Source organism: Lithobates pipiens, unplaced genomic scaffold (assembly GCF_037356315.1).
Source record: "Lithobates pipiens isolate NorthernLeopardFrog02 unplaced genomic scaffold, aLitPip1_a1.2 Scaffold_17, whole genome shotgun sequence".
Classification (NCBI taxonomy): Eukaryota; Metazoa; Chordata; class Amphibia; order Anura; family Ranidae; genus Lithobates; species Lithobates pipiens.
In genome coordinates, this window is record NW_027507755.1 from 8,890,423 (window position 1) to 8,903,027 (window position 12,605).

Consider the following 12,605-nt stretch of genomic DNA (forward strand, 5'->3'; position numbering starts at 1 on the left):
AAGAGGAGAATCCATTACACTAACTCCTCCCCCTCCCGGCTAAGACACCTCCCCTCCCTCCAATCATGAAAGACAAGGGGGAGGGCTGTATTTAGGGTGGGCGGGGACAGAGAGGCGAGATGTGAATATATTATTGTTTGTGGGCGGTGTTTAAGGATGGACCCGCCCCCTCCCCTCCACGCTGACAGGTCCCATGGCCAAGGATTGGAAGGAGAGGGCGGAGCCTGATGGTGGTAAACAGAGACTAGTTCCCAAACAGGTCCGCTCCTCATGGTCACGTGACTAACGGTCGCTCTAAAAATAGCATGCCCATATATGGGAGATCCCTGGCGGTTGATTTCTATGGTGACGTCACAGTGCCGTTAGCCGTTTATAAGCAGTGCAGAGCTGTGCCCGTGTCATTATTGTTTGGAGAGTGGTAGTGAGAGGTACGGGTTTATGTTACTCTGTGTTACACAGACAATCATCCATAGAATGTTCTTCACTGATGGAGAATCATTCACTGACATGACATACATATAGAAATACATAGAAGATAATATAGAGAGCGGAGGTGTAGTAAGTGGTGGAACCATATGGGTCGCTGCAGTCGCACTTTCGATTGGACCCTGCCGTTCTGCCACTGTAGAGGGGGGGGGGGGCCCAAGACTAGGCATCTCCCCCCTGCACCTCTGGCTGTCCATTTAGAATGCAGTGGGGGGAGGTGATCGGCAGCCCTGTTGCCCATGGGTGGTGGGATCTCCCTGGGGCTTGTAGTTCTCTTCCCCAGTGTACACAGTGGAGAGGGGAGGAGCCTCTGACCCGAGTATCTATTAGTTTCACTCTTCAGTGTACAAGTGAGTCGGCTCTGTACTCTGTTACTGATAGGTGCCCGGATCAGAGGCTCCTCCCCTCTCCACTCAACTGATTAAAAACCCCACAAAATGCATTTTATTTTTTTAAGGTCATGTTATCATGTGACCTTAGAAAAGTGCACCACTAGCGCCTAACAAAATGACCGGCGTTTTATTGGCAGTTTTTGCAGCACGCCGTCAGTGTGAAAGGGGTCTAAAAAGCTTGTTTTTTTGGTCTCAGGAAAAAAAAAAGGCAAGTATATTTGGCTACAGTGTGGCATGACTGAGGGGTTGCCATTCAAATTATAGTGACTCTTAACGCTTAAAAACCGCCTGGGCAGGAAGGGGTTAGGAGTTGGCTGTTTGCCAAATAGCTTGTGTGACATCACAGTTCAGTCACAGTACAATAAATAGGGCCAGGCAGGCAGGTGCCGGTCATTCGTTCTCGGAGCGTTAAAGAGTGAGCAGGGTAAGTTAGAAGCTCTGTATATAAAACATATATACACTCCAGATGTATTGAAAAGAAAGGTTTCGTGCTGTTAGCACAGTAAGCTCCGCCTACAGACGTCATGATAGGTTTTTACTTAGCGAAAATAACACTTGGGGGCTGACTCCTCCTCTTCCTGTCCAACCGGGACTGCTGATTGGAGATCCGACCGGGTCTCCTGCTTTAATAACCCGGAAGTGATGTAATGACATCCCTTCCAGTTCATCTAAGATCTAACAGCGTTCCGATAAAATATATGACTGTTTAAAACAGCCGGGCGTTTTCAATGCTTTTGAAAGCGCAAAGGAGGGATACTGGGGGGGAGTCTTAAAGACCCCGATCCCGCCATAAAGGAATACCAATCCCTGACTATTACTGTCACAAGGGATGTTTACATTCCTTGTGACAACAATACATTTTTTTAGAAAAGCAATTAAAGGGTCAGTGCAACAAATATATATATATATATTTTATTATTATTTTTTAACCACTTCAGCCCTGAGCCTCTTTTTGACACTCATTTACAAGTTAAAAACATTTTTTTTTTTGCTAGCAAATTACTTAAACTCCCCCCCTCAGAGATTATAAATGTATACTTAACATACTAGAGAATAAAATGGCGGTCGTTGCAAAACTTTGTCACACCGTATTTGCGCAGTGGTCTTACAAGTGCACTTTTTTGGAAAAAAATAAAGTCTTTCATGACTAAGCCTATTTTCGGCATTTGGTGTTTACAAGTTAAAATCCATATTTTTTGCTAGAAAATTACTTGGAACCCCCAAACATTATATATATTTTTTTTAGCAAAGACTCTAGAGAATAAAATGGCGATTGTTGCAATATTTTATGTCACACGGTATTTGCGCAGCAGTGTTTTAAACGCAACTTTTTGGGAAAAGGGACAATTTCATGAATAAAAAAAAAAAAAAAAAAACCCAGTAAAATTAGGCCAATTTGTTTGCATAATGTGAAAGATAATGTTACGCCGAGTAAATAGATACCAAACATGTGACACTTTATAATTGCACGCACTTGTGGATTGACGACAAAGTACGGTACCTAAAAATCTCAATAGGCGACACTTTAATTTTTTTTTACGGTTACCAGGTTAGCGTTGCAGAGGAGGTCTAGTGCTAGAATTATTGCTCTCGCTCTGACGATCGCAGCGATACCTCACATGTGTGATTTGAATACCGTTCACATACGGTATGCGTTTTCTTTGCTTCGTGAGCTCGCGGGGACGGCGGGCGCTTTAAAAAATTTTTTTTTTATTTATTTTAAAATGACTAAATTGTAAAAAAAAAAATTGTAAAAATTTTTTTTATCACTTTTATTACTGTCACAAGGAATGTAAACATCCCTTGTGACAGTAATAGGTGGTGACAGGTACTCTTTATGGAGGGATCGGGGGTCTAAAAGACCCCCTACCCCTCCTTTTACACTTCAATGTATTCAGATCGCCGAAAACGGCGATTCTGAATACGTATATATTTTTAAAACCGCCGCCATTGGCAGCCGAGTAAACGGGAAGTGACGTCATGACGTCGCTTCCATGTTTACTATGAGGAGACTGGAACGAATATATATAACATTTTTTTTTTTTCCAGACATCCTACCTAGAGAATAAAATATAAAATTGCAGTTGTTGCAAGACTTTATGTCACACTGTATTTGCGCAGCAATCTTACAAACACAATTTGTTTTGGGGAGAGACTTTATTGAATTAGAAAATAAGGAAACTGTAAAGCTAGCCACATTTTTATTATATTGTGGTGAAAGATGATGTTACGCCGTACACAGATAAAATCCTTTTTTGCCACAAATAGAGCTTTCTTTTGGTGGTATTTGATCACTTCTGCGGTCTGACAATTTTGAAGAAAAAAAAAAATTGCTATGAAGGTTTCAGCCACTTCCTCCCATTACACTGCATGGGGGAGATGTTTGGCTCAGTCACTTGTCTGGTTGTGATGTAAGCTTCATGATGTCATCTTTCTGGGCAAAATATCAGTTTTGAGTGGTCTGATCCTTGAACTTCAATAAAACCTGCCCAGATCCTCTGAATTCATTGCTTTATGGGATCAACATTAAACCACTTGCCGCCCGCCCTATAACGAAAGCACGGCGGCATAGTGGTTTCAAAATCCTGACCGGACGTCATATGACGTGATCAGGATTTTGAGCCGCTGCGCGGCGATCGTTGTTGTGGGGTGTCAGTCTGACACCCCGCAACTACGATCTCGGTAAAGAGTCTCCGATGGAGACTCTTTACCACGTGATCAGCCGTGTCCAATCATGGCTGATCACAGTGTAAATAAGAAGAGCCGGTGATCTGCTTTTCCTCACTCGCGTCTGTCAGACGTGAGTAGAGGAGAGCCGATCGGCTGCTCCTCTGACAGGGGGGTCTGTGCGGATCGATTATCAGCACAGCCCCCCCGAGGATGCCCACACTGGACCACCAGGGATACCCAGCACAAGGTATGCCACCTTAGACCAGCAGGGATTCCAGTCAGTGCCCACAATAGATGTCAATCAGTGCCCACATTGGATGCCAATCAGTGCCCACAATGGGCATCACTGATTGGCATGCATTATTGTTTGGCACTGATTGGTATCCATTAGTACAGTATAAAACAATACAATGCCGCCTATCAGTGCCCATCCGTGCTGCCTATCAGTGCTCATCCGTGCCCATCTGTGCCGCCTATCCATGCCCATCCGTACCACCTATCCATGCCAATTTGTGCCACCTATCAGTGCCCATCCGTGTCACCCATCAGTGCTGCCTATAAGTGCCACATATCAGTGTCCATCAATGCCACTTCATTGGTGCCACCTTATCGGTGCCCATCAGTGCCGCCTTATCAGTGCCCATCAGTGTAGCCCCATCAGTGCCCATCAGTGAAGGAGAAAACTAACTTTTTTACAAAGTTTTGAAACCGAAACAAAAAAAACATTTTTTTTTTCAAAATTTTCTGTATTTTTTTATTTGTTTAGCAAAAAATAAAAACCGTAGAGGTGATCAAATACCACCAAAAGAAAGCTCTATTTGTGGGGAAAAATTTTTAAAAATTAAATTTGGGTACAGTGTAGCATGACCGCGCAATTGTCATTCAAAGTGCGACAGCGCTGAAAGCTGAAAATTGGTCTGGGCAGGAAGGTGTTTAAGTGCCCGGTATTGAAGTGGTTAATCATTCATGGTCCAATGAACTTCCTACTGACATTCGTTATGTGTGATATGTATGTAATGTGTGTGAAACTAAAACATTTTTCTTTTTCTCTTTGTAGGGGACATCATTTTTCAACACGGATTGAGTGTTGGGTAATTTATTTGATAGTTTTCGTGTGAAGTTTTTTTCTGGAAAGCGATTACAGTCTTTTTAAAGACTATTTTCAGAAAATCTAATCCAATTAGTAAGTATCTGTTTTTTACCCTCATCCTACATCATATAGAACATTGTATTATTGTCTAGTTTTGTTAAATAGCGGTGCCTATGTCCGTTTCTTTTATTGTATATGACCAATTTGTGATTTTACAGAGCAGTTTGTTTAGTGTATGCCGGGCATCACAGTAAGGTTTGTGGTGAGCCCTTTACCCTTGGACCCCATCATAAAGCTCCAGGGGCTGCTATGTTAGTTGTCCTATACCTCTGTAAACCCAATCTAGCAGTAGATAGTCACCAAAGGGCCCCATTTACCCAGTTCCCAAACACAAACCTTTCTAGGCAAGGTCTTGCTATAAACAAAAAAAAAACAACCAACAATTAAAAAAAATAAAATAAATTATATCGTTTTACTTTCTGCTATAAAAAAATGTAAAATATCACATTTCTGCATCAATTTAGGCCAATATGTATTCTGCTACATATTTTGCTAAACAAAAATCCGAATAAGCGTATATATTGATTGGTTTGCAGAAAAGTCATATCGTCTACAAACTATAGGATATATTTATGGATTTTTTTTTTTACTAGTAGTGGCGTAGATCAGCGACTTATAGCGGGATTGTAGCGAAAAAATTGGACATTGACATTTTTGACACTTTTTTTGTGAACCGGTGACACTAATAAAATGATCAGTGCTAAAAACATGCACTGTCACTGTACTAATGACACTGGCTGGGAAGGGGTTAACATCAGGGGTGATCAAGGGGTTAACTGGTTGCCTAGCTGGTGTTTTAGTGTACTGCGGGAGATGTTTTTACTAGGGAAAGGCATGGATCCATGTCTCTGCTTTGATCCATGCCTTCCTTCCTGACAGAAAGGTGATCTGCCTTGTTTACATAGACAGATAGCTGTTTTGCCTGTGTACCAAACGATCAGCGGGTGCCGGTGGACATCGAGTCCATGGGACCAGTTGATCAGCTCCCACTGTGTACAATCACAGCAGAAGTGAGCCGGCGGTGGCCCACACTCACGCCTGACACCAGGAAGTGTAGAATCTCATATATTTACGTGATCTTGTGCAGCGCGGCTGCAGGAAAACTGCTATAGGGTGGTTGGGAACTGGTTAAATAACACCAAAACAAAGCTCTATTTGTATTAAAAAGAATGACAAAAATGTCATGAGTACAGTGTTGTGTGACCGCACAATTGTCATTCAAAGTGCGACAGCGCTGAAAGCTGAAATTTGGCCTGGGCAGGAAAGGGGTAAAAGTGCCTGGAGTTGAAGAACTGATTATAAAATGCTTTTAAAGGAGTTTAATATAATTAATAAAGCTGAATTTCAACCACGACAGTTTTAAATGGAAAGGGTTAGCACCTCAGTTGGGTTTTTGCTGCCTGTGACCCAACTGGGAAGATTCTGCTTACTTCCTCTCCTGCTGAGATGACAGGAAGTGAGGAGAAACATTCCTAGTCAGGACATAAAAAAACATTGATACCTTGGAAACATTTGAATCCTCTCCCCACTCCATCCAAATCTAAAAGAAAACATTTTGACCAGAGTTCCACTTAAAAATTTGTACGTAAACTTACCATCTTTATTTTTATTTATAGGTTAAAATGGACAAGAAACCACAACATAACAAGAAAAGTCATCTTAAACTGTGGAAAGCCGAGCAGACCACAGTTTTAGAACAAAAAAAAATGGCCATCATAAAAGCAAGAGAGAGAACTTTTGCAAAGAAGACCGAGATTGAGAGGGCAAAAGAAATCAAGCGACAAAATATCATAGCAGGGAGCCAATGGCAAAAATCGGTTGTCCAAAAACTGAAAGCCCTGCATGATTGGGAAGAGGAGGAGCAGCGTTTAAAAGATGAGAGATGCCGACAGGAATTGGCAAGGGTAGGGGCAGAGGACAGAGCTATTCTCAGGGAAAAAGAGAAGAGGGAGGCAGAGATGAGACGAGAGAAAGAGGAGCAGATTTTGAGAGAATTTAAGATCAGAGAAAATAAAAGACAAGAAGAATGTAGAAAGAAAATCGCTGAACTCAGAGCTCATGAAAAAGAAAAGCAACAAATGTCCATTGCTTCTGCTAAAGAAATGCTGATTTACATCAAAGCATTAACAGAGAGCAAGACAATGGCAGAGATGGAATTGGAGCAGGAGCTTGAGAAGAGGGTGAGAGAAGAGAGTACATCAGGGGAACAAGATGGTGAAGAGGTCTCTGCTATGAAGACAGAGACAAGTACTCCACCATCAGTCCCTGATGACTTGGGAGAAGAGAGTGTCATGGAGGAAGCAGGAGAGCAGGAGCTTGAGAAGAGGGTTAGAGAAGAGAGAGAAGAGAGTACATCAGGGGAACAAGATGGTGAAGAGGTCTCTGCTATGAAGACAGAGACAAGTACTCCACCATCAGTCCCTGATGACTTGGGAGAAGAGAGTGTCATGGAGGAAGCAGAAGAAGACATGGCAAGGGAAGAAAAGACCAAGCCCCTCATGGTAGCCAACGTGGTAAGTATCCTGTAATGTTATATTGATTAGTTAGTTATAGTTAAATAGGTTGAAGAAAACCCCATGTCTATAAAGTACAGGCTTTCGCAAACTACAGCAGAGGAAGGAAGAATAAAACCCTCTGAATAGCTGGAAGCCATGTTTCCTCATTGTGGGGTGATTACATTTAACACAAAATTGCCCATTGCCTACCGTTCTTTAATAATTGTTCCTTTCTTGGAGAACTGGGGATGAGCGGTGATAGCAGAATCTGATTCTAGCACTTATTCCGGGGGGATGAGGATATATGTATAGATAGTATAGATGAGCCCCTAAGCCCCAGGGGGGTCTTATGCAGCTGCATATTTGGGACCTTCAGATCTTTACTTTTCCAAATACTGTCTGATTAGTAACTCTTTGTAAACATGCTTTAAAAATCTAACGATATTAAAGCAGAAGACCAAGCAAGACACGGATTTTAGATAGAATGGGGGCAGGGTTACAACCTCAGTTGGATTTTTATTGCTGTCTGCAATCCCGATGGGAGGATTCCACTTCTCTTCCTAGGATAATGTAAAGGGAAGCTTTCCAAGTCAGAGCACAAACAATATAAATCATGAACAAGGTTGAACCCTTTCCCCACTTCATTCACATCTAAAATAAAATGTAGAGTTCCATTTTAGAACCTGTCCTAATATTTTCCTTCTTGTTTTGTTTCTTTCTTATAGTGGTGTGGCGAAACCATGCTTGTTATCAAGACGCAGGTACTAGGGCGGGAAGCAATGTTTGAGTGCTTAACAACGGGCCCAGGAAAGAAAACAGTAAGTATCTTATAAAATTATACTGCTTAGGTAGTTCTATAGATAGGTAGCAGTTTCTCACAAACAAGCAGTTTAGTAATAGAGGAAAAACAAAGCCCTCTGATTAGCTGGAGAACATTCTTTTTCATGGTGGGGGGGCCACAATTATAATTGAATAAGAAATCACCCAGTGTTAAGTTACAGATCTTTAATGAATGTTCCTTTCCTAGTGAATTAGTGATGGCGGGGTTTGGATTGTCGATGGCAGAATCTGCTTTTATCACTTATTCCAGAGGGAAGAATAGTCATTAGGAAATATTTTTCTAGCTTTCTCAATAGTGGTCATTCAGCCTGGTCAGGCCATTAGGGGCCCTCCAAGTTCCCTCGTGGATTCCTAGTAAAGTAATGTCCACCTTTTTGGCATTTATTTTCCTAAAAGTACTTAAAGCAGAGTTCCAACCAAAAGTGGAAGCTCTGCTTATCTGCTTCCTTTGCTGCCACATTTGGCACCTTTCGGGGGAGGGGGGAGCCGGTACCTGTAAGGGCCCCGCAGCGACCTACATTATTTGCAGCCCCTCCTCCTCCTCTCCCCCCTCACTGCCTTCTATAAGACACACTTTACTTCCTGTTTCCCTTAGGCCCCTTTCACACTGGGGCGGTGCTGGAGTCGGCGGTAAAGAGGCGTTATTCTTAGCACCGCATTACCGTCATTTTAGTGGAGGTATTCGGTTGCAAGTGGGGCAGTTTTAACCCCCTCTAGTGGCCAAAAAAGGATTCAAAGCGCCGCAGCAGGGCTTTGCCGGCGGTATAGCCACGCTGCCCCATTGATTTCCATGGGTAGGAGGGGTTTAGGAGAGGTGAATACTCCTTCACTGCTCCAAAGATGCTGCTAGCTGGACTTTTTTTTTTACCATCCTGCCAGCGCACCGATACAGTGTGAAAGTGCTCCGGCTTTCACACTGGAGTGAAAGGAGCCGCTTTTTTCAGGAGCTATACAGTCACTATTTTTAGCACTGTATCGCATGAAAAAAGCCTCATTGTGAAAGGGGCCTTAGTCAGGATGCTGGCGCCTGCACCCAGAGCCTATGGACAGGTCGACTTTGGGTGCCGACATTGTGGGTTCCCTGGATAGGCAAGTGTCCTTATATTAAAAGTCATCAGCTCCAGTTTTTGTAGTTGCTGACTTTTATTTTTTTAATACAGGCTGAATCTCCGCTTTAAATTAATGTCTCTGGCTGAGCATATAGAAAGGGTTCCTATACTCGGGATCGCTGATAAGGCAGTACAGCCAGCCCTCTTGTACTGGGCCCGAGCTCCATCAGCTCAAAAGAGGAGCCTGGGCACCTGCTGAGGTCCAGCTGTACTGTCTTGTTGCAGACACCGATCCTCTTCTGTCTCCCCCTTCAGCGCTTCCAGCTTCTTTTCTTCTTTCACCCTCTGGCTGCACTGCAGGGGAATTGGTTCTATCACATGCGCCCCTTACAGCTGCTGTCCATGCCTCCCTGTGTGCCCCTTTGCAGTGCTTCTCTCCTCTCCAGCCAGCTGCTGCTGCGGGCACACAGGGAGATGTTTCAGGATGGAGAGTGGGGAAAGGGGTCGGTAAATGTCATTTGCTGGCTTCTTCCTTTCCTGAATGAACACTGTGAGCGATCAGTACCAGTCACTCCTGTGTCCATTCATCACTGCAGCATAGTAAACTATGTTTACTAGGCTTCAGTTTGTAAATGAACAGGAAGCCTCGGAGCACTTCCTATTCATTCATCTGTGCAGCTGAGGCTACAGAGAAAGGGGCCGATACATCTATGATCTCAGTCACTTTCAGCAGGGGACCCTGTCAGGTAGGCTGTATGGGGCCCAGTGATTCTAACAGCAGCCCTGCCTATACTGTACACCGAATTCTCAGCCACCTATGAGGCTGACCTCTTCTATGGAAACAACTAACTGATGATAAAAATTGGCTTTTTTGGGGAAACACATAAATCATATATGACAAAGTCCTAAACTGATAACTATTGTAGAAGTGACAGGCTGTCTGATGTAGCCGAAGGTGAAACGCCTGTGTTCTATTCACTAATAAATCCTTTTCTTTTCCACAGTGCCCTGTCCTATGCAAATGCCATGGCTTCTACTGTAAAAACGAAAAGGAGAAGGAAGACAGTCTGAGGGAGAAAATGAAAGAAAAGAGGGAAGAGGAAAAAAAGGAAGAGATAGAGAAGCAGGCAAGAGAAGATAAAGAGAAAGAAATGGTGAAACAAGACCAAGTGAGAGAGAAGAGAAAGGAGAAAGAGGAGCAAATGAGAGAGAGGGAAAGATGGGAGAGAGGAAGAGAAAAAAGAGAAAGAGAAGAGGAAGAGATAGAGAAGCGGGCAAGAGAAGATAAAGAGAAAGAAAGGGTGAAACAAGACCAAGTGAGAGAGGAGAAGAGAAAGGAGAAAGAGGAGCGAATGAGAGAGAGGGAAAGACAGGAGAGAGAAAGAGAAAAAAGAGGAAGAGAAGAGGAAAAGGCCAGGGAAGAGCGGGTTAGGGCATGGAGGGTGAGACAAGAGCGGGCAAAAGACCGTATACGAGAGAGGGAAGAAAAGGAGAGAAAGAGAGAAAAAAGGGCAAGAGAAGAGGAAAAGGCCAGGGAAGAGAGAGTGAGAGCAAAGAGAGCAAGAGAGAGAGAGTTAGAGATAGCAAAGGCAGAGAGAGCAGTGAAAGTACTAGTACAAAAATTGACTTATAAGGAATATGAATATGGCATATGGAATAGAGTAGGGGCAGATGGGGTTTTTCTAGAAGGAGCAATTTGGCCAGTTTCTGTCTAAAAGGGGGTTATGGGGAGGTTGTGCTAGGAGTGGGGCTTATACATATAAATGTATAATAATAGTGTGTGACTGTGGGGGGGGGGGGGGGGGGGGCATTAGAGTGTAAGCTCCTTTGGTATAGACGGGCATGTACTGGCCATCGGGACTACAGGGAGTTTCCCGGTGGGCCGATGGCTCAGTGGGCCACTCTGATGTAAGGGGGCTGGTGATGGGACACTGATGTAAGGGGGCTGCTGATGGGACACTCTGATGTAAGGGGGCTGCTGATGGGACACTCTGATGTAAGGGGGCTGCTGATGGGACACTCTGATGTAAGGGGGCTGCTGATGGGACACTCTGATGTAAGGGGGGGCTGCTGCTGATGGGACACTCTGATGTAAGGGGGGGGCTGGTAATGGGACACTCTGATGTAAGGGGGGGCTGAAAATGGGACACTCTGATGTAAGGAGGGGCTGGTAATGGGACACTCTGATGTAAGGAGGCTGCTGATGGGACACTCTGATGTAAGGGGGCTGCTGAATATTGTTCTGCTCTTTTTTACGGAGGTGATTTCACCACCACAGTTAAAAAAAAAAAAAAGCATGGGGGCAGGGGCGGAGGAGCAATTTGCTCCTAACATTAGGGGTGGATGCCCCCATGCTTTGGCATATACTTTTTAGGCACATATTGTGTTAAAGAATGTTTCAGTTTTACTATGTTTTATTGTATTCTTTTCAGGTGTGTTAAGTCTTACTGTAACAGCCTTTGTTCCCATGATATGTAAAGCTGTGACTCCAGCACTGTTGGAGGTGATTTCACCACCACAATTAAAAAAAAAAATGGAATAGAGTAGGGGCAGATGGGGTTTTTCTAGAAGGAGCAATTTGGCCAGTTTCTGTCTAAAAGGGGGTTATGGGGAGGTTGTGCTAGGAGTGGGGCTTATACATATAAATGTATAATAATAGTGTGTGACTGTGGGGGGGGGGGGGGGGGGGCATTAGAGTGTAAGCTCCTTTGGTATAGACGGGCATGTACTGACCATCGGGACTACAGGGAGTTTCCCGGTGGGCCGATGGCTCAGTGGGCCACTCTGATGTAAGGGGGCTGGTGATGGGACACTGATGTAAGGGGGCTGCTGATGGAACACTCTGATGTAAGGGGGCTGCTGATGGGACACTCTGATGTAAGGGGGCTGCTGATGGGACACTCTGATGTAAGGGGGGGCTGCTGCTGATGGGACACTCTGATGTAAGGGGGGGCTGGTAATGGGACACTCTGATGTAAGGGGGGGCTGGTAATGGGACACTCTGATGTAAGGAGGGGCTGGTAATGGGACACTCTGATGTAAGGAGGCTGCTGATGGGACACTCTGATGTAAGGGGGCTGCTGAATATTGTTCTGCTCTTTTTTACGGAGGTGATTTCACCACCACAGTTAAAAAAAAAAAAAAAAAGCATGGGGGCTGGGGCGGAGGAGCAATTTGCTCCTAACATTAGGGGTGGATGCCCCCATGCTTTGGCATATACTTTTTAGGCACATATTGTGTTAAAGAATATTTCAGTTTTACTATGTTTTATTGTATTCTTTTCAGGTGTGTTAAGTCTTACTGTAACAGCCTTTGTTCCCATGATATGTAAAGCTGTGACTCCAGCACTGTTGGAGGTGATTTCACCACCACAGTTAAAAAAAAAAAAAAAGATAATATATGTCGAAGCACTGGGGCAGGGGTGGAGGAGCAATTTGCTCCTAACAGGGGTGGATGCCCCCATGCTTCGGCATTTATTTTTTAGGCACATATTGCAGTAATTCTTAGGCCGCGTACACACGCG

At 44.0% G+C, this 12,605-nt stretch overlaps 1 protein-coding gene across 1 annotated transcript; it reads left to right on the forward strand.

Annotated features, from left to right (window-relative positions):
• The first annotated feature begins 312 nt into the window (after positions 1 to 312).
• Positions 313 to 10,867, forward strand: LOC143986579 (uncharacterized). Its single transcript, XM_077484984.1, has 5 exons — positions 313 to 428; positions 4,606 to 4,731; positions 6,315 to 7,211; positions 7,919 to 8,011; positions 10,087 to 10,867. Exons 3-5 carry the CDS (start codon positions 6,321 to 6,323, stop codon positions 10,795 to 10,797), a joined length of 1,695 nt encoding a protein of 564 aa, XP_077341110.1. The 5' UTR covers positions 313 to 428; positions 4,606 to 4,731; positions 6,315 to 6,320; the 3' UTR covers positions 10,798 to 10,867.
• The last annotated feature ends 1,738 nt before the right edge of the window (positions 10,868 to 12,605 follow it).